Source organism: Monodon monoceros, unplaced genomic scaffold (genome assembly GCF_005190385.1).
Source record: "Monodon monoceros isolate NGI ecotype Baffin Bay Population unplaced genomic scaffold, NGI_Narwhal_1 Super_Scaffold_18, whole genome shotgun sequence".
NCBI lineage: Eukaryota > Metazoa > Chordata > Mammalia > Artiodactyla > Monodontidae > Monodon > Monodon monoceros.
Genome location: NW_021703774.1, coordinates 162,625,250 through 162,643,899, shown reverse-complemented (window position 1 = coordinate 162,643,899; position 18,650 = coordinate 162,625,250). Strand labels below are relative to the sequence as shown.

At 54.4% G+C, this 18,650-nt stretch overlaps 3 protein-coding genes across 5 annotated transcripts; 2 read left to right on the top strand and 1 right to left on the bottom strand.

Annotated features, from left to right (window-relative positions):
• Positions 1–238: 238 nt before the first annotated feature.
• Positions 239–6,733, top strand: PITHD1 (PITH domain containing 1). The gene is made up of 6 exons (XM_029230958.1): positions 239–530; positions 1,166–1,209; positions 1,577–1,654; positions 4,371–4,475; positions 5,144–5,252; positions 5,791–6,733. Exons 1-6 carry the CDS (start codon positions 333–335, stop codon positions 5,890–5,892), a joined length of 636 nt encoding a protein of 211 aa, XP_029086791.1. The 5' UTR covers positions 239–332; the 3' UTR covers positions 5,893–6,733.
• Positions 6,734–6,970: 237 nt separating this feature from the next.
• LYPLA2 (lysophospholipase 2) lies at positions 6,971–13,353 on the top strand. Its single transcript, XM_029230390.1, has 10 exons — positions 6,971–8,962; positions 10,429–10,532; positions 10,799–10,830; positions 10,958–11,023; positions 11,500–11,547; positions 11,638–11,708; positions 11,869–11,942; positions 12,020–12,121; positions 12,223–12,396; positions 12,490–13,353. The coding sequence occupies exons 2-10, from the start codon at positions 10,455–10,457 to the stop codon at positions 12,538–12,540; spliced, it is 696 nt and encodes a 231-aa protein (XP_029086223.1). The 5' UTR covers positions 6,971–8,962; positions 10,429–10,454; the 3' UTR covers positions 12,541–13,353.
• Positions 13,354–13,406: 53 nt separating this feature from the next.
• GALE (UDP-galactose-4-epimerase) lies at positions 13,407–17,981 on the bottom strand. 3 transcript variants are annotated; one of them, XM_029230389.1, is made up of 11 exons: positions 17,930–17,979; positions 16,100–16,320; positions 15,838–15,953; positions 15,636–15,749; positions 15,226–15,402; positions 14,838–14,951; positions 14,676–14,742; positions 14,486–14,571; positions 14,299–14,376; positions 13,966–14,080; positions 13,407–13,793 (listed from the first exon to the last, which is right to left on the bottom strand). In XM_029230389.1, exons 2-11 carry the CDS (start codon positions 16,218–16,220, stop codon positions 13,735–13,737), a joined length of 1,047 nt encoding a protein of 348 aa, XP_029086222.1. In that variant the 5' UTR covers positions 16,221–16,320; positions 17,930–17,979; the 3' UTR covers positions 13,407–13,734. The 3 variants fall into 3 exon arrangements, with proteins under 3 accessions (XP_029086222.1, XP_029086221.1, XP_029086220.1); XM_029230388.1 differs by having other exon boundaries at positions 13,409–13,793; positions 14,299–14,571; positions 17,948–17,981; XM_029230387.1 differs by having other exon boundaries at positions 13,409–13,793; positions 14,299–14,571; positions 17,930–17,974.
• Positions 17,982–18,650: the final 669 nt, after the last annotated feature.

Genomic DNA, 18,650 nt, shown 5'->3' with positions numbered 1-18,650 from the left:
CTAAGGAAGAGGAGGATTCGAAACCCAGCCCCACCATTTACTCGGAACACCAGTTTAACCTCTGCTTTTCAGTTTCCCCATCTGTGAAGCTGGGACTACAATAGCACCCGTCTCCAGGACTGAAAGAGCCAATCTTAATTTCCCGGCCCCCGGAAGCGCCTTAGCAAACATAGACCCTCTCCGAGCCCCGCCCTCTTCTCCCCACGCGCTTGCGCCGCACAGGGGCGCCTTTTACGACGCGGCGGTCGCGGCGCGCTTGGCGGCCGGAGCGAAACGAGCGAGCCGCGGGTGGCGGCGGCAGGGCACGGGGACGCGCGGGTGGCGGCGTCGCCATGTCGCATGGCCACAGTCACGGCGGGGGCGGCTGTCGCTGCGCCGCCGAACGTGAGGAGCCTCCCGAACAGCGCGGCCTGGCCTACGGCCTGTACCTGCGCATCGACCTGGAGCGGCTGCAGTGTCTCAACGAGAGCCGCGAGGGCAGCGGCCGCGGCGTCTTCAAGCCGTGGGAGGAGCGGACCGACCGCTCCAAGGTGGGCCTTCCGGGGCCTGGGTGGGCGGGCGGGGACCCGCGCGGGGCCTCAGGCCGCCCGTCTGCTCTGTCAGTCTCATTTCTGAAGTTAAAAATAACCACGGCCCGATTGCTAAGCGCTTTCCCGTGCCCGTCTCCTGCCACCCTTTTGAGAGGCGAACAGGGTCGAATCTCCCCATTTTGTAGGTAGAGGAGCCGAGGCCCAGAGACGGGAAAGGGCGCTTTGCTTTACACGGCCAACGTTCAGTTCCAGGGCTGCGGGGGGTAGTGAGGGAGGATGACCCATCAGGGCGTTTTCCCTACCGTTTGACCACTGGTCCTAGTGGCTGCCTGATTACTTATCACCTGATGAAGACCGAAGAGCAGCCTAGGGAGATGAAGCACGTTATCCTATCTAGAGTATTTACCATTGTGGGGCGTAGAGCCATTTGAAAGCTGTGGACCGCATAGGCCCAGATCTCTGCACACAATTTCCGGAGGCTAGTTGGTGCAGGAGGTTAATAAGTGCTGGAAGACTGAGGGCGGTTGACTGTCTGCATTGCACTCCAGCTGTAAAGCAGGGTGGAAGATGCCTGAAATCGTAGGCGCTCAGCAAATATTTGTTGCTTTCTCCTCTCTCCTCCTTCTCTCCTCCAGTTTGTTGAAAGTGATGCAGATGAAGAGCTTCTGTTTAATATTCCGTAAGTATTTCTTTGGTGCTTGCCTCAGGCTAAAGAGGCTGTACCCATTTGCCTTACCAGGATTCGTTCCATGGTTGTGTCAAGAGCACACCTCTGTTTCTGGAAATGGGATAAATTACTGAGGTGGGTGTGAGTAGCTTTCTTGGTGCAAAAAAGATGTATTTGTTAAAAGATAACTGAGAAGTCAAGGTAAATTTTTTAGAACCGAAGAATGCCAGAGGCAGACATGATCTTAGAAATTATCTAGCACAAGTCTGACACATAAGTAAACTGAAGCCCAGTAAGGGGAAGGGCCTTGCCCAGGGTCACACAGCTCAGCAGAGATTGAACCCCAGGTTGACAACCCTCTTTTTTTGCATTCTGGCAGATTTACAGGCAATGTCAAGCTCAAAGGTATCATTATAATGGGAGAAGATGATGACTCACACCCCTCTGAGATGAGACTGTAAGTGGCGAGGGTCTAGGCCCTCAAGAAGCTCCTATCCCTTTTTCTCTTTTCTCTGGTAGCACTTTATTCCAGAATAGTCTAATTTTTTCTTTTTACTGGGTTAAATATCCCCTCCCCCTCTTAAAAAAAAGTCTTATGTTTGTTCTGCATTGAAATACACTTATCTATCTCTTCCTGAATTAACGACATTTTTAGATTAAGTATCTTTAGCGCCAACAGCTTGTCTCTCTTCAAAGTATTTGCTGTGGCACCATTGGCATCCTATAAATGCCAACTGTTGATGACTTTGCAGTTTTCTTAATAACCCAGCTACAGATCTCAAATGATCTTCAAGGAGTCTACTTTGGGGTTAGCTTCAACATCTTCCCTTGCTGTTTCAGACAATTACAATCTTTCTGTGTGTTTTGTTGAGATGGAAGCAGTCCATCTGAGTTTACATGGCCTTTAGTTAGCAAAGTTCTATATACCTCTTGTAACATGGAATCTGTTCATACTAGAGCTAGTACTCCTTTTCTGACAAGTTGCCTTATTCCAGCGTAGCCTTTCTAGAGGAGGGGACACTGCTTTCTGAGGGCTGCAGAAGCAAATATCAGAAGAACTTTACATAAAAAGTTCTACTGAAAAATTGATCAATTTAAATGAGAGATTTAAGAAATGGACACTATTTTTGAATGTTAGAAACATGAATTTGAAAGCAAATCCACATATTTAATCATTGTAAGAAAACAAAGTACGTTTGAGGTGATGCTTTCTGGGACTCGTTTACTTGTGAGATGGATTGACTGGACAAGACTAGACATCCATGTTGTGTTGTAGTTAAGAGGGGGCTCTGGGGTAAATACTCGGGTTCAAATTCTGGCTGTACTGCTTGCTAGCTGCATGACTTGGGTGTTACTTCTCTGTATCCCAATGTTTCCATATGTAAAATGGCAGTAATAGTCTGAACCTCTTAAGATTGTGGAGAGAAATGAGCTATAACATGTAAAGAGCTTAGAATAAATCTGGAACGTAGTATGTGCCCCGTTTTGTTTTGTTTGTTGGTTGGTTTTGGGTAGGGGGGTTGGCTGCGCTGCACAGCTTGTGGGATCTTAGTTCCCCGAACAGGGATTGAACCTGGGCCCTCAACAGTGAAAGAGCAGAGTCCTAACCACTGGACCGCCAGGGAATTCCATAGTATGTGCCTGGTTTTGGAAAGGCAGGTGCAAATGCTTATAGAGCCCTCAGTTCTAAGCACTTTGCACTTTATCAAATCTAAGATGTCATTGATTATAAAATGCACCATTATTTTATGTACCGTTGATAAAGAAAAAAGCAGTATCTGTTCAGCTATGACATGTCACTAATACATTCAGAAAAGTTAACTTGAGACCTTAAATCAGTGAAATTTGAACACAAACTAGGTGTTAGATGATATTAAAGAATTACTGCTAATTGTTAAGTTGTTCATTGTAAAATGGTATCATATTTTTTTTACGAAGTCCTTACTTTGTAGAGATATATACGGACATATTTATGAATGAAATGATACGTTTGAGATTGCTTCAGAATATCAAGCACAAACAAAATGGGGGTGATAGGCAAAATTGGCATGATCCTGAATATTGAAGCTCAGTAATAAGTATATGGAGATTCATTATATTTTTCTCTTTACTCTTATGTGTGTTTGAAATTTTCCATAGTAAAATTTTTTAACAAGTGTGTCTCTTAGAATTGATCAATTTAATATCCACATCAGCTGTATGGGATATGTACTATCACTATCCCCATTTTACACATGATGAAATAAGAGACAGATGAAATCACTTGCCCAAAATTACACAGCTGGTCAGTGACAGAACCAGGCTTTAAACCTAGGAAGTCTGGCTCCAGAGACACTGCTTTTAACCACAGTGCTACACTGCCTCTCATAATGCTGCTTATAAGTGTTCACTACTATTATTATTCTGTGCATCATTCTTAGAAACACGTTGAAGCAAACATTTGCTTTCCTATGTTACCTGCATTTTGCTGCAGCTAATACCTAGGCCCCTCCCATGTGGGTGTGTTAATAAGACACTAGAGATTGGGGGTGTGTGTGGCCCAGTCCTTTAGAATTTGTGAGTTACAGAGGAGACTGCTGTTCCTTAGATATGTCTTTGAAAATTTGTTTCTTCACTAGCAGTTTTACTTAACTTTCCAAAGCCCATTGTGAGTTGGCGGCCTTTTGTGCTTTCTTCAAAATGGAAATCCCCAAGTTGTATTTTTTTAAGACTTGTAAGATGACTCTGTATATAGGGTAATTTTGAACACAGAAAAATGCTTGCGTGTTGGGTTACCTGATCTTATCTCTTAACTGTGTTTAAGATGTTTCTGCCAAAGTATTTTTCCCCATGAGTAAAGCTGTTTTATTTAACATCCTCAGCTTGGTCTGAATGTGCTGAGTTGCTTATTTTCTCCATGCATTTGCTGCGTGTGACCCAGTTTGAGCTATCGCTTTGTGTATTGCTTCTCATGCGCTCTTAACCCACTCAAAGATGCCACTGGCTTATGTTGCAGTTCTCAGCTCTTGTTGGATTAAAGATATTTGTGTATAAATGCCAGTAAAATGCCGTTTCCAAAATTTGATCTCCTGTTGATAGAACCGAGGGCAGTTGAGGAGTCAGTAGGAAGTTCTGAGAACCTGAAAAATGTGATAATGCACATTTCTTGATTTTTCTCCCCTTTCCTTTCTCAGGTACAAGAACATTCCACAGATGAGCTTTGATGATACAGACAGGGAGCCAGATCAGACCTTTAGTCTGAACCGGGATCTTACAGGAGAACTAGAGTATGCTACAAAGTAAGCACTGGGCCTCTCTTCCACTCTTTGGCTTCTGAGAATGGCAGGCGCTCCCTCACTTGCAGTGAGCATCTGTGCATTAGCATTTAGTGGGCTTGCAATTGTTTTTGGCCCATCTCCTGCTTCCTTAGCATCAGAAACAAGTTAAAACAGTGGAGAGGCCTGATCCTAGGCTTGGTCAAATTTTGGCAGAGGTTCAGTGCAAGCCACAGACTTGTTAACCTGGAAGCAATTGACAGATTTGAATGAGCTCCTAGTATGGTCTTAGGAAAGATGTTTTCAGAATTCCTCTTTGCGTAGTGGGCTTACAGCAGCCAAGTTACATGTGACCACCTTACCTCTCTCATTTTCCTACTGAGCTTGCTTTCAGATCCCTGCGTGGTCGCACAGCATTTCTCATTCCTGTTCCTTGCGGGCAGGGGCAGTGTTGATTCATTTTTCTGTCCCTATTGCCTTGGACAAGATCTGGCAGATGTTCAGTAAATGTTCACTGTATTCATTGCTTGCCCAAAGGAGAAGAATGAGACGTAAGACCCCAAGATTGTTCTCTGACATTTGCCTGGGTTTTACCACAGGATGGAGCTGGAATTGACTTTTTTGACATGGGTAGTGAGCTTCTCACTGAACTCTTAATTGTTGTCTTCTCTCTCCACTCTTTCATCCTCCAGAATTTCTCGTTTTTCAAATGTCTATCATCTCTCAATTCATATTTCAAAAAACTTTGGAGCCGATACCACAAAGGTCTTTTATATTGGCCTGAGAGGAGAATGGACTGAGGTAAGATGGGGTTGGAAGTATTATTGCCCCTCTAATATGTGTACATATGTTTGTATATCTGCATGCTGTGGTGGTAGGAGCTTGAAGGAAAGGAAAAAGAGCAAGTGAGACATTGATTGCTTGCAGTCTGGTTTTTCTTGGTTTCATCACTGTAAACTGTCCGTCTCATTTGACAGGCTATAGGAATTTTAAGGGGGTTGAAATAATACAGCTGATATCAATGCAGTTTTTCACCTTAAAATTCTTTCCTTCATTTAACATTGTTGGTAACCTTTCTTGTTCTGGGCACCAGAGATAGGGTGATAAACAAGATAGACAAGGTCTTCTTCTCATGGTGCCTCCATTATAGTGGAGGAATGAATCTTCTAAGTGATGGGGTGAATCATTGATTCGATCTTACCCAGGCTTCTCAGGATAAAAAGTATCAGAACGGGGAATAGATTAGATGATGACTTCTAGAAATGAACCTGAATAAGGACCACTCCGTTGAGTGGTCTAGGCAATGGCCGGCTGACCCAGCCTCTCAATTTTCTTGCAGCTTCGCCGACATGAGGTGACCATCTGCAATTATGAAGCATCGGCCAACCCAGCTGACCACAGGGTCCATCAGGTTACCCCACAGACACACTTTATTTCCTAAGGGCTGGCTAAGGCTCCCACAGAGGCGTTGTGTCAGTGAAGATGTACGACATACTGTTGGGAAAGACAGAGAGAGATGGGGCTCCAGAGAGAGTTGGCTGCCACAGCCTCTGCCAAGCTTTGTCTTTGGGGCTTGCTGCAGAAACCTGACCTACGGAAGACACCACACCCCCGGGAAGGGTCGTGTGGGTGCCGAGGGACAATCGTGGTTCTCTGGGGCCCTGCAGAAGTTGGGTCTTGGGGTGGTCAGCACCTGGCAGTCATGGATAATGCCTGCCTTCCCAGTTAATGTGGCCACGGGATCCCAAGTGTCTTGATGCTTTGTGGCAGGATTTTTGTGTGACTTGTTTTTTTTAAATGGAGACTCCTCCTGGGCTGCAGTAAACTTTGTGAAGCCTCAGCATCGTGTTCGTATTAACCACCAGGAGGGTGTCGAGCTAGAAGTCCTTGTCCCTGCGTGCTCCTTCTCCCTGTCACCTTTCACCATTCTTGTCAAGCTGCCCAGCTTGGAGTTGTCTGTCGTGCGCTAGTGTCCCATGGTTATAGTTAGAAGAGCAAGAATCTCCTGATAATGCGTAATAGCTTGAGAAGAAGTTCTTTTTTCCTGCTAACCAGGTAAGCAGTCTGAGGAGAGCATGGGCATCGTTTCTGTGTTTGTTGGGATCCTGGTTGGGGTAAGATTGGGACTTAGATAAGATTCCTCTTGGGACATCCTTAATATTTATTAGCTTCTAACTAGTGTTGTAAGCCCAGTTGCCAATTTGGAGATCTCAGTTCTTCTGTTCATGGATTTTTATTCACTGTGACTAATAAGCTTCCTAATAAATCCTTGCCAGACTTAATGTTTGTATAGTCTTTTGAGTTCTTGGTAGTACTCATGAAACCTTTACTGAGAACTGTATGAAACTTTGAAATCTGTTGTTGTTTTGGACCAGGTAGGTGATAAGTGCCACAGTTAAATCGACACTAGATGAGTATCTCCAGGAAAGGTCAGGTTTAATTCTGTACAGTAGGCTAAAAACGCTCCTACACCCACCCACCCACCCACATTTTGTAAAGAAGAAGGTGAGGTTAAAAACCTTATATTCCATTTCTTAGGTAAGGAAGTAAGTTGTGAGGTGATGTTTACAAAAACAAGGGAGAACAGATTCTGGAGCTCATCAGAAGAAATGATGGTGAGGAAAGTGAAGTGAGCAGCCCCTAAGGTCTGAAGGTAGACCCAAGAAGTTGGACTTAAGATTTGAAAGTCAGTACGGCAATTGGACAGAATTTAAGTATCCTAAAAGAGGGGATTTAAAGTGGTCAGTATTCTCTCCTTTGCAGAAAATAGAAACACTTGGTAATGGAAATTAGTGTTGAATTTAATCCTACTGAGGGAATGCCTCTGAGGGATTGGCCCACACCGTTGCTAGCCTGTTTCTCCAGCTTATCCTGGGGAAAGCCTGCCACCACCGAGCCTTGCCCGAGCCTCAATTTCTAAAAATGCAGCCTGAAATCAACCAGAATGCAAATACAATTCTCGACGCACCAAGGGTCCTACTCACTCCTCCGCCACAGCCTTTTTATTTCAGTTGGGTCATTTGGAGATAAAGAAGGGCTATGTTTTAATTTGGAGTAGGGGGAAAATAGAAGTGTTAGAGCAGACTAACCATTAATCCCACTAGCACTAATCACCGGTAGCCTCTGAGACAAGGCCTCTGAATTTGAGCTTCACTTTGAAGAATTTGCTCAAAGTGCCACAGTGTCTTAGGTGATTGGGGTGCAGGAGGAATTGTTTATTCTTCCACAAGCAGACCCAGCAGGGATTCTGGGAGTGGGAGCAACTGTGTTGTCCTCATCCATTCACCCCTTTTCCAACCCTGGATCCTTGGCCTGCTCTGGTCCTCTGGACCTAAAGTTTTCCTGCTCTGTGACGGGCTGAGCACTTAAGACCAAACTGCCTCTTAACCTGGGAAAAAGTGCTTTGTTGAGCTTCCAGATATACTGTTTCCTTTCAGTTCAAAAAAACCTAGTGTACATTAAGCTGGGCAGATGAGTCCTAAGCTGCTGAGGGATGACTCATTTCCTGTGTGCAGATGCCCACAGGCCCTGTCAGGGACATGGTCCTGCAACCCAGTTTGCCCTCCCTTCCAGCCTTTATGTGGACCCTGAGCCCCATTCCACTTTTTCCGATGCTGCAAGGAGCAAAGGGTGACTCGGTGACCAAATGAAACCCTCTTTGTTAACAACTGGAGCTCGCTGATGGTGGTATTTTGTGCACTGTCTGTGTGGTATTGCTTGCTGAGGGCAGAGCTAAGACAACACCTCCGATTCCTGACCAGTTGTCTCGGACACTGCTGATGCCAGTGTTCTTTTCTCCCAGGTCCTTTTTAGAGTCATCATGTCCTCAACGCTGTGATTTTACACTGTATAGAGCATTTCCACACGGCCTCATTTGAGCCTAACAGCAAAGCTGTGAAGTAAGCTGGGTGGTTATTGTCACCGTTTTACAGCTCAGGAAGCAGGTGCAGGGGCAGCATCACAGTGTAATCCTGAGGTTGCTGTTTACTTCCCTCCCCTGAGCCTCAGTTTCCTCATCTTTCAAATAAGGTTGGAAGACTAGATGGTCTCAAAGTGTCTTTTCAGCTGAGTGTATGACTTTATCCATGACCCTGGAACAGGACGTGAGGGCCAGTGGTGGAAACCTAAGACCATAAATGGATGGGAAGGTGGGAAACTCTGCTAGTGTGAGGAATGCTTCTCCTTCAGGACAGGTTTCCTCCAGGAGGCGCACGGGTGGTGGTAGCAAGTGGGAGCTACGGAGGCACTATCTAGATTCGGCCGGAGACTCCGTGGCTTGGTTATGGGGAGTGGCCCCACCGTACCCAACATGGCAGCTCCTATCTGAAGAAATCCCGACGCCCACTTCCGGGTTCCGTACCGCTGGCCAGGCTACTTCCGGCAGCGCGATGGCTGGGTTCCCGGGACTCGAACGGAAGTTCCGGCGGGGGCGGCAGAGGGGGAAGAGTGTGTGTCTGTGCGGGAGAGAGAGGAGAATCGCCCGAGAGGTCTCGAAACCCCCAGGAGTGGAGGTACCGTGGTCCGGGGCCAGCAGGCCCGGGGAGGGCACTGGCGGGGCATCGGCCCAACGCGAGGGTACTGGCGAGTGGGGAGGGGCAACCGCAGTTGTGAGGGATGGGGGTGGGGAGTGAGGTGCGAAGAGGCGCTGGCCGGTCTGGGGGACTTTGGGGGCAGAGAGGGAGAGGAAGATGGGGTCCCGGTGTGATGAGAGGGACTTCAGGGTCGGAAGTGGAGGATCCCGTTGTGGGGCGGGTGCTCTCCAGGGTCAAAGGTAGAACGCCCCTTTGTGGGCAGAGGCGGGTCCGGGGTCAGGATAGAAATTGTCTCTGTGGGGAGGGCGACTCTCGGTCAGAACAGAAGTTCCCATTGTGGGGAGTGGGAGACCATAGGTCAGGGTGGAAGTTTTTACTGTGGCGAGGAAGACCCCAGGTCAGGGGGAAAGGCACCACTCTGAGAGGAGGGGCCTGGGGTGAGGGGTGGAAGTATCTCTGTGGGGAAGGAAGGGAATCTCAGCTTAGGACAAAAGGTGCATTCCTGTGTGGGAAGAGGAACCCCAGGGTCAGAGGTGAGGGATTCTACTGTGTGGAGGGGCGCTCGGGGGAGAGGGGAGGGGGAAGCCAGTTGGTGGGGTGGGAGGGGGGGGCGCTGCTAGGAAGGGTCGGCACTTAGGGGCAGGTAGCAGAAGCTGCCGGGGAGTTTGGAGGATGCTAAGGACGGGAGGAGCCAGCCAGCTTGGCATTCTTTTGTGCGTTTGGGAGTCCCAGAGCATGGTCGAGCTGGGGGACCTATTTGGAGTCAGTGGGCAGCAGCAGGTGGCCTCATACAGGGGGGTGGGGGGCACTGTTTAGGAGGTGGGTGGTGGATCGGAGTTTGTGTGCCTTCTGGGGACATGGGCAGCTCCCAGGGGCTCTGAGAAGGGCTGAGCCAGAAGGCTGATGGGGGCTGGATGGGAGGGAAGTTGGAGAAAATGTGTGTGGGGTTGAGGGTAGGGGCTGGAAACATATTTCCCGGCAGTTTTCCTTCCCTTCATTTCCCAGTAGGGCCGGGAGTTGGGAAGGAGGGGACGCAAGGGCTCTAGAGAAGGGGGATGATTGGAGAGCAGGAAGAGGAGGCAGTTACCTGCCAACGAGTGTTAGGTGGGGAGAAGGCAGCAGGGGATGCCCTGGCTCCCCTGCCCCACGGCCCCAAAGCCCTGCCTCTGCCCACCTCCAGCAACCTCAGGCTGTGTGGGGGGCCAGAAGCAGGGCCACTAGGGTGGCTGCCCCTGCTTTTCAGCCCTGGAGTGAAGGCAAACTTCCTGCCCGCTTGCTCGGGCCCAGAACTAATTGCCTGGCTTTTCTTGGTGCCCAGGATAGAACCTGGGGTGCGGTGGAGGGCTGATGGCCCGGGTAGGCCCTGGCTTTGAGGCTCTGCTTCTGTGTCAGGATTCTCTCCCCTTCCTGGCCTTGCTCTTGACCACTGTCCCGAATGTGCACAGGCCCCAGCCGTGGAGCCCTGCAGTGTATGTGTGGTAACACCATGTCTGTGCCCCTGCTCACCGATGCTGCCACTGTGTCTGGAGCTGAGCGGGAAACAGCTGCGGTAAGAGTCTTCTGCTACCCACGCAGCCCCCAGGGGGCCGGCTGGGGAACTGGCTGGAGGGGGCGTGGGGAAAATAGAGGTGGCAGAGAGGAGAGGGTGAGCAGCCTGCAGCCGGGAGGCAGGGGCTTAATCGCCTGTCTGGCTGCCACCTCAGTTCCCCTCCAGGTCCTTGGGGGTGAGGGAGGGGTGGCCAGAAGTTGGAGGACAGAGTGCTAGTGATAGCAGGACGGTGACTGCCCTCTTCCCCATCTCTGATCCTTTTCCAGGTTATTTTTTTACATGGCCTTGGAGACACAGGGTGAGTGAGCTGGGGAGGGGGTGTTCCTGGGGAAGTGGGGGAGGGCCCAGGGGGCGGGACTGGAGCGGCCTGCGCCCTCCCTTCCTCCCTCTACACATCGGTGTCTTTTCTCTCTTCCCTCCTACAGGCACAGCTGGGCTGACGCCCTCTCTACTATCCGGCTCCCTCACGTCAAATACATCTGTCCCCATGCGTGAGTGTTACCCCAGCAAGGGGAGGGGCTGAAGATGGGGGGTGGTCCTGTGGTCCCAGGCCTGTTCTCTCCTGCCGGCTGCATCCTGGGGCCTGGGGCCCAGAGCAGTCACAGGTGCCATTTTCACCTTTCATCATTCCTGTGGAACCCTCAGGCATAGGGACCAGCCCCAGACCCAAGGCCTCCTAGACCTGAGACTCCTAGAACCAGCACCCCCTGTACCCCTTCCCCAAGTACTCACTGACTGAGCTGGAACCCCGCACACCGAGTGCTGGGCTGTGCTTCTCCATTGCTACTGCCGATGCCCCCAGCCACAGCCTCCAGCCCCACGTGGCAGGTTGCCTGGCAACACCTTAAACACAGGCCCTGCCTGCTGGGAGGGTTCCCCAGGGGTTGCCCTGCCCCCACCTGGGCTCTCTGCTGTGGCTTCCTCATCCCTCCGGAGCATGATGGCCCCTCTTGCTGTCCCTCCCCAGGCCTCGGATCCCTGTGACACTCAACATGAAGATGGTGATGCCCTCCTGGTGAGTCTGGAGAGGGGAATAGGAGCTTGAGGGAGCTGCCTGGGGCCGGCCCAGGTCTCCTAGTAGTTGCCCGCGTCTCTGCTCCGCCAGGTTTGACCTGATGGGGCTGAGCCCAGACGCCCCAGAGGACGAGGCCGGCATTAAGAGGGCAGCGGAGAACGGTAAGCCCCGGCGTCCCCGCCCCCGCCGCCCGCCCAGGAGAGTGCCCGGCACACACCCCCCCCCCGCCCAGGGAAGTGCCTGGCAAGACCTCTGTCTGGTTCCCTTCCTTGGGTCCCTGTGGCAGCTTTCCCTCCACCCAGTCATGCCCCCTCCCCCCAGTCAGGGCCTTGATTGAGCATGAGATGAAGAATGGGATCCCTGCCAATCGGATCGTCCTGGGAGGCTTTTCACAGGTGAGGGGGGAGAGAGGGGGGTGGGCGGTGGGAGTTGAGCTGTGCCCTCATGAGCCCTCATTCTCTCCTTCCTCCAGGGTGGAGCCCTGTCCCTCTACACAGCCCTCACCTGCCCCCACCCTCTGGCTGGCATTGTGGCATTGAGCTGTTGGCTGCCTCTGCACCGGGCCTTCCCCCAGGTGAGTGTCTCCACTACCCTGCTCCTGCCCGCTGTCTCCTTGAGGCTGGGGGATTGCGCCCAAGCACTGGCTTTGCTCTCTGAGTCCCGTCTGGCCCACAGGCAGCCAACGGCAGTGCCAAGGACCTGACCATCCTTCAGTGTCATGGGGAGCTGGACCCCATGGTTCCCGTACGGTTTGGGGCCCTGACAGCCGAGAAGCTTCGGTCCGTTGTCACACCCGCCAGGGTCCAGTTCAAGACTTACCCCGGGGTCATGCACAGCTCCTGTCCTCAGGTCAGTGCCGAGGGGCTGCTTCCCACTCCCGCCCTTCTCCTTCCTCTCTCCAGCCAGGAGCCTCTCACAATACCCCCCCACCCCCACCCCCAGGAGATGGCAGCTGTGAAGGAGTTTCTTGAGAAGCTGCTGCCTCCTGTCTAACTACAGTTGCTGGCCCCCAGCGCGGTCCCCCAGCTCATGGGGGACTTGGCACGCGCGGCACCATCTTGGATCTGAGCCGGTCGAGCCCCTTTCTCACCCTCCTGGACCCTTCCTTTTCCCACAGGCCTCTGGGGTAGGCAGGCCAAGGCCTGGCCGGGCCTCCCTTCCTGACTTCAGCCACCTGACTGTCTGCCGCAGGGGGTGGGCTGCTTTCTTATCCCATTTCCCTGGAGGGGGGGCCCCCCTGGCAGCAGTATTGGAGGGGCTGTAGGCAGCGGGAGAAAGGGGCCCAGCCGCTGACCCACTCACTCAGGACCTCACTCACTAGCCCCACTTTGGGCCCCTCCTGTGACCTCAGGGTTTGGCCCCTGGGGCCCTACCAGGCCCCACCTCCCACCCTCTCCCGCCAGCTGATTCTGCCCAGATAATCGTGTCTCTCCTGCCTCCACTCCAGCTGCTTCTCAATCATGAATGTGTCCGTGGCCCGGGCCCCCTTGCTGCTGTGGGCTCCCTGCCCCTGTGCAGGAGTGTGGGTGACGGGGCGGAGTCCTTCGAGGGGGCCTCCCCTCAGCCATTCTGACTTGGGGGCTGGGCCCTGCCTCCCCATTACCCTCCGCCCCCGCGGGCCTGGAGCCTGCAGGGCTGGACTGAGGCTCAAGGTCTCCCCCAGCTGCCTCACCCCACATTGTCCCCACTCTAGGGCCAGGGGGAGGTGAGGAGGAGTCGTGTCTTGTCTTCTGTCTCCATGTAGTTTTGGGTGTTTTTCTTGTTGTGTCTGGATTCCGATAAAATTAAAGCAATTGCTTCACCTCTTAGGCCTGGATGATTCTATCCAAGGGGTAGAGTGTGATCATGTGCAAGAATCTGCTCCAGTGTAAGAAAACTTTATTTTAAATACTTTGGGAAGCTCCTTTGTAGCAGTATAAATTAGTGCCTGGGAGGAGGGCGTTCTGCGTGTCTCAGGGCCCTGCTTCGCCCCACTTGCTCTTGGTGGTCCTCCTGGGTTCCTGGACCCTGTGGAATAGAGACCCCTGATACCTGGTCAGTGGTGCGCTTGGCCTCATGCCTGGTGGGCTGAGTGGGCACAGTTGGGGTCTGAGGTAGGGGAGGCTCTGAGGCCCCTGGGTTCCTCCCAGAGGCTGGAGAGCAGGCAGTTGTTTCTCTTCCTTTTCTGGTCCCTGGTAGGTGAGGGTCTCAGGCCTGCGTGCCAAAGCCTGAAGGATTCTGCTTCTGCCAGCGCCATAGATCTTCACCTGTGATGGGGCGAGGTCTGTGCTCAGGGTCCACGCTGGAGTGCAGGGCCCGTACCACCTTGGACAGCCCGGAGTGGACAGGCCCAGACCCCTGGCGGCCCTTTTCCTAGCCCCTGACTCTCTCCCAGGGGCCAGGCCAGCACCCAGGGTCAGGGGTTGGGCTAGCACTCACACATCCTATCCAGCCCTAAGGCTGCTGACCAGCCCAGCTCCTTGAGGGCCAGGCTGGGGTTGGCATAACAGGCAGCCACATCGCCTTCCCGCCGGGCCACCACCTTGTACGGGATCTGCAAGAGAGGGGGCGGTTGTAGCTTAGCTGAGCTGGCCCTGGCCTTACCTGCCAACTTGCTGACCAGGCCCTCAAGAAATGGAGGTCCAGAGCAGGGTCTCGCTCTCAGGCGTCAAGTCCTAAGGCAGGCTTGGGGAGACAGGGCGGTGCTGGGATGCCCGTCACGTAGGTTAGTAGGAGGGGCTGGGGGTGGGTCAGGGTGGGCTGCCAGCCTACCTTCTTCCCCGAGGCCTTCTCCATGGCCACGACCATCTGTAACACCGAATAGCCCGTGCCCGTGCCCAGGTTGTAGATCTGCCCAGAGAGGAGAACAGGGACCGTGCCGGGGGCTGGACTTACTACCCCTCTGGGCCCCATTGGTCCAGGCCTCCATCTCCTTCCCCTCCCTTCCTTCTCTTCCTACCCGGCAGCCACACTGCTCCTTCAGCTTCCTCAAGGCCGCGATGTGGCCCTTGGCCAGATCCACGACATGGATGTAATCCCGGACGCCTGCAGAGGAGGAGGTGGTGGGGCGCTGGGTGCAGTACAGTCTCTGTCCCACCGCAGTCTCCCTCCCGGCTCCCACTCCTGGCTCCTCCTGGTTCTGGGCTCACCTGTGCCATCCTCTGTGTCATAATCGTTGCCAAAGACATTCAGTGCCTCCCGTCGTCCAATCGCCACCTGGGGTGGAGGTCAGGTTAGCTTTTCCCAGGACCTTGGCACCAGCTGTAGCCCTCAAGCCTAGGGCCACCCCCTTCCTTTCCCTTCTCCCTTACCTGGGAGACATAGGGCATGAGGTTATTGGGGATGCCCTGGGGATCCTCGCCGATGCAGCCCGAGGCGTGGGCGCCTATGGGGTTGAAATATCGCAGCAGCACTGCATTCCAGGCCTGTGGGACGCAGGTCAGACGATGGGGGTTGGGGTGCAGGCTGCGTGTCCCAGCTGAATCCAGAGCCCACCCTGCTGGTTCTCTATCCCTAGAAAGGAGCAGGGTATCGGGCCCTCCCTGCAAGTGCTGTGACCTCGTGCAAGTCACTGCTGCTTCCTGAACCCCAGCCTCCTCCTTGGTGGAGGCTGATCAGGATCCCGTCCTCAGGCTCGCGGAGGGTGGGCTGTGAGGGGTCCGTGAGCAGAGCCACGGCTGAGTCAAAGGGGGCCCTCACCTTGTCTGCCTGGCACAGGTCCCGGATCATTTCCTCGATGAAGAACTTGGACTTGCCATAGGGGTTGGTACAGCCACCTGTGGGGTGAGCCTCATCCAGGGGCAGGTACTGGGGGTTCCCATACACGGTGGCCGAGCTGCTAAACACCAGGTTCTTCACCCCGTGGGCCCTCATGATCTGCCCGTGGAGGGGAGGCGTCAGTGGCCTCTGCCTCACACGTTATTCCTGCCCCCTTACACCTCCCAGGTGGGTGGGGCTGAGCTATGGGCTCCCATTTACAGAAGGGGAGACCGAGGCTGAGAGGCAAAGACCTAGCAAAGATGACACAGCTTGGGCTCTGCCACCGCGTTTGGCACTGCGTACCCGGCCAGGGGCCCTCACAGTGTCTGTGTCCTCGCCTCATGCCTCACCTCCAGAAGCTGGATGGTTCCTGTCAGGTTAACTCGGTAATAATCCAGAGGCTTCTGCACCGACTCGCCCACAGCCTTGAGCCCAGCAAAGTGGATGACTGCCGTGAAGCTGTGCTGCAGGGTTGCAAAGCTGGGGTCAGAGGTTGCTTACAGGCCTGGCCCTTGGCTATGCCCCCTTCCTGTCTGCCTGCCAAGCACCCACCTTCTTAAAAAGACGCTGTAGGGCTGCCTGGTCCAAGATGTCCATCTCCTCAAACTCCACAGAGTGGCCTGTCAGCTCCTGAACCCGCCGCAAGCTCTCAGGCATGGAGCCCCCTCCTGGTTGGGCACATAGAGGCCATCAAAGTCAGAGGAGATGGGGTGCTGGGTTCCCAAGGGACTGGCCAGACACCCATCTCTTGGAGGCAGAACGCAGGGTTTCCCTTCCATCCCCCTGGGAGCCCCAGCCCCCTCCGCCTGCTCACCACGAATGGCGTTATGGAAGTTGTCGACGACCACCGGCGAATAGCCCGCCTCCAGCAGCTCCAGCACGGTGTGGCTGCCGATGTAGCCAGCCCCGCCTGTTACCAGCACCTTCTCCGCCATCGCGCCTGGCCCGGGACGGAGACTCAGAGGTGGCTGAGGCTGCCTGCTCAGGGCCTCCTTCGATCTGGACTCTGGCGTCAGAGGGAGGCAGTGGTGCGTCCTAGTTAATAGGGTGGGTCTGGAGTCAGCCCTGGTCCAAGACTGGATACCATCACTTTCTGGCCTTAGGCCTTGGAGACCACTTCTCTCTTGGCCTTAGTTTCCATCTCTATAACGTGGAGTTTATAACTGTCCAACTATCACGTGGTAGTGTGAGGGTCAGATGAGGTGATTTTAAAGGACTGCCACATGGTACAGGTGGGGAGACTGATGGCACAAGCACCATAACTGACCGGGGGTTGGGAAGATGGAACCCTAGGCTCCACACTGCCTTCCCCGAGGTGTCTGGGGACTGGACAGTTCTGGACAAAAGGAAACAAGGCAGCAGCATTGGGACTCCAAGAGCCCAGGAAGGGGTTCTGTCTGCTCAGACTCGGACCTTCCCAGTCCCTCTGCCATCACTAGGTATAAACTGGCTCCTTGGTTCAGTGACTAATACCTCCTGGGGTAAGCAGCCCCCTGACTCCCTCCCACAAAGGTCAACTGGGAGGAGGCAGGAAATATAGCAGATGGCCTCAGGGTGGGGTCTTTTGCCAGGCAGGCTGAGCCCAGCTCTGGGGTTACAGCACTGCACTCCTGGAGTGGGCCCCACCCCAGGTCAGCCAGGCTGGTTCCGCCTGTGCGGATGCCACTCCCGGCTTGGAGCTAAGGATCCCGCCTAATTCTAGGTGGCACTGAACAGGGTAGTGTAGACGTGGCCTTGGCCCCAGGCTCCACTGTCAGGTGTGCACCACCACCCTGAACAAACTCTACGGGCAGAGACGGTGGAGCGGAGGAGGGGGGCGGGGGAGGAAACTCAGACACTGAAGTCTTTCATTCCGGGCGGCCTGGCCCGCAGCCGCCTTCCTCCGAGCTGCGTCAATCCTCTTCTGGGCTCACCCAGCTCGACTGAACGCCCGCTGCGTGCCAGGCTCTGTATTGGGCACTTTTGCATTATTTTCCTGAATTCCCCCAATATCCTGATGAGGTAGGTGTTATTACTGGCACTTTACAAAAAAGGATACTAAGGTCAGAGAGGTGAAGTAATTGCCTTAAGTCACAAAGCTAGTGCTGGCCGGGCTAGAATCTGGATCTCCAGGATCAAAGCCCCGCCCCTCTCCCCAAGCAGTTCGCCCCCCGCCCCCACTGTTTCCCGCTGGACTCTGCTCCTGACGCTGAAGCCGCCCCCGCCGCCGTCCCACCGAGCTCCACGCACTGTGCGGGCCCCCGGCAAGTGGTGGCGGAGGAGCTATAGGAGGCAGGAAGGCTGGTGAGGCCGGCCTCCCTCCGACTCGCAGAGTGGCCTCGGTCAGCTATCGCCTCCTCAGTTTTCCCAGTCCGTAAAATGGAGAGGAGGGGGCGCAGGGCCGTGAGCTATCAAGTGCACTTGAGCCTCAGGCTGGGATTCGGGCGGTGGCTCGGAGGGGGCCGAACTAGGAGTGCCTCGGCCGGGAATGAATGAACCCTGGCCACCCCAGCCAAGGCAGCGGGAGCTGCGAGCAGCGAGGGTGGGTCCGCCCTGGCGGGACTCTGCCCAGAAAGCAGCCCAGACCCCCGAGACTCTCCCTCGCGCCCGGCGGACCACCCGGCCCCTCGCAAACCCGCCCAGACCCCCCATTCGCCTCCCGAACCTGCTCCGCACCACGCACCCCGCGCTGCCTCGAACGGCGCCGCCTCCCGAGCTCCGCGCCCAGTCCCTTTAAGAACCGACGGCCCGCCCTGGCCCCGCCTCCTCCACGCCCCCAAGAGACGTGTCAGCGGGGAGACCGCAGTACGGGGCGCCGGGAGGATCAAGGAAGCTACGTCTTCAGGACGCCTGCGCGGCACGTCCCGCAGAGGGCGGTACCGACCCGTGCCTGGGCGGTGGGCGGAGGAAGGCACGGCACGGCCCGGAGCCGCGCCCGCGAGCCCAGGCGCCAGCGCTTGTCCCGATCACGGGAGACAGGCGCCGCGCCCCAGGAGATGGGGCTTCTCAGGGACGCCCGGCAGCCGTCCCGCGGCGGGAGCCATAGCCAAGCGTGGGGCCGAAGACCGCGGCTCCACGCTCGCCCGCAGGTTTTCCACTGTTTTCGTAGCTGCCAAACTCTTTCTTTTTAGTAACCCTGGCATGAAGCAGATGGCTGCCTGGAACAGAGGCGAGAGGGACGGCGCCGAAGGACGGGAACGGGTAGGGGTCGCCCAGAAGCTGCCGTTCTGGAAAGTCTAGTTTAAAAATCCGCCAAAGGGAACTTCCCTGTCGGTCCTGTAAGACTCCGTGCTCCCGATGCAGGGGGCCCGCGGTTCGATCGGGGAACTAGATCCCGCATGCATGCTGCAACTAAGAAGTCCATATGCCGCACCTAAAGATCCCGA

Excerpts from the sequence above, each read along its gene's own strand:
- PITHD1 (XM_029230958.1), top strand. The coding sequence starts at position 333 with ATGTCGCATGGCCACAGTCACGGCGGGGGCGGCTGTCGCTGCGCCGCC. Across the intron at positions 531-1,165 it reads AGCGGACCGACCGCTCCAAG|TTTGTTGAAAGTGATGCAGA; the intron begins GTGGGCCTTCCG and ends TCTCTCCTCCAG. Across the intron at positions 5,253-5,790 it reads TGAGAGGAGAATGGACTGAG|CTTCGCCGACATGAGGTGAC; the intron begins GTAAGATGGGGT and ends ATTTTCTTGCAG.
- LYPLA2 (XM_029230390.1), top strand. The coding sequence starts at position 10,455 with ATGTGTGGTAACACCATGTCTGTGCCCCTGCTCACCGATGCTGCCACT. Across the intron at positions 10,831-10,957 it reads CATGGCCTTGGAGACACAGG|GCACAGCTGGGCTGACGCCC; the intron begins GTGAGTGAGCTG and ends TCCCTCCTACAG. Across the intron at positions 11,548-11,637 it reads AAGATGGTGATGCCCTCCTG|GTTTGACCTGATGGGGCTGA; the intron begins GTGAGTCTGGAG and ends CTGCTCCGCCAG.
- GALE (XM_029230388.1), bottom strand. The coding sequence starts at position 16,220 with ATGGCGGAGAAGGTGCTGGTAACAGGCGGGGCTGGCTACATCGGCAGC. Across the intron at positions 15,954-16,099 it reads CTTCCATAACGCCATTCGTG|GAGGGGGCTCCATGCCTGAG; the intron begins GTGAGCAGGCGG and ends GTGCCCAACCAG. Across the intron at positions 14,952-15,225 it reads ACCTGTGCCAGGCAGACAAG|GCCTGGAATGCAGTGCTGCT; the intron begins GTGAGGGCCCCC and ends TGCGTCCCACAG.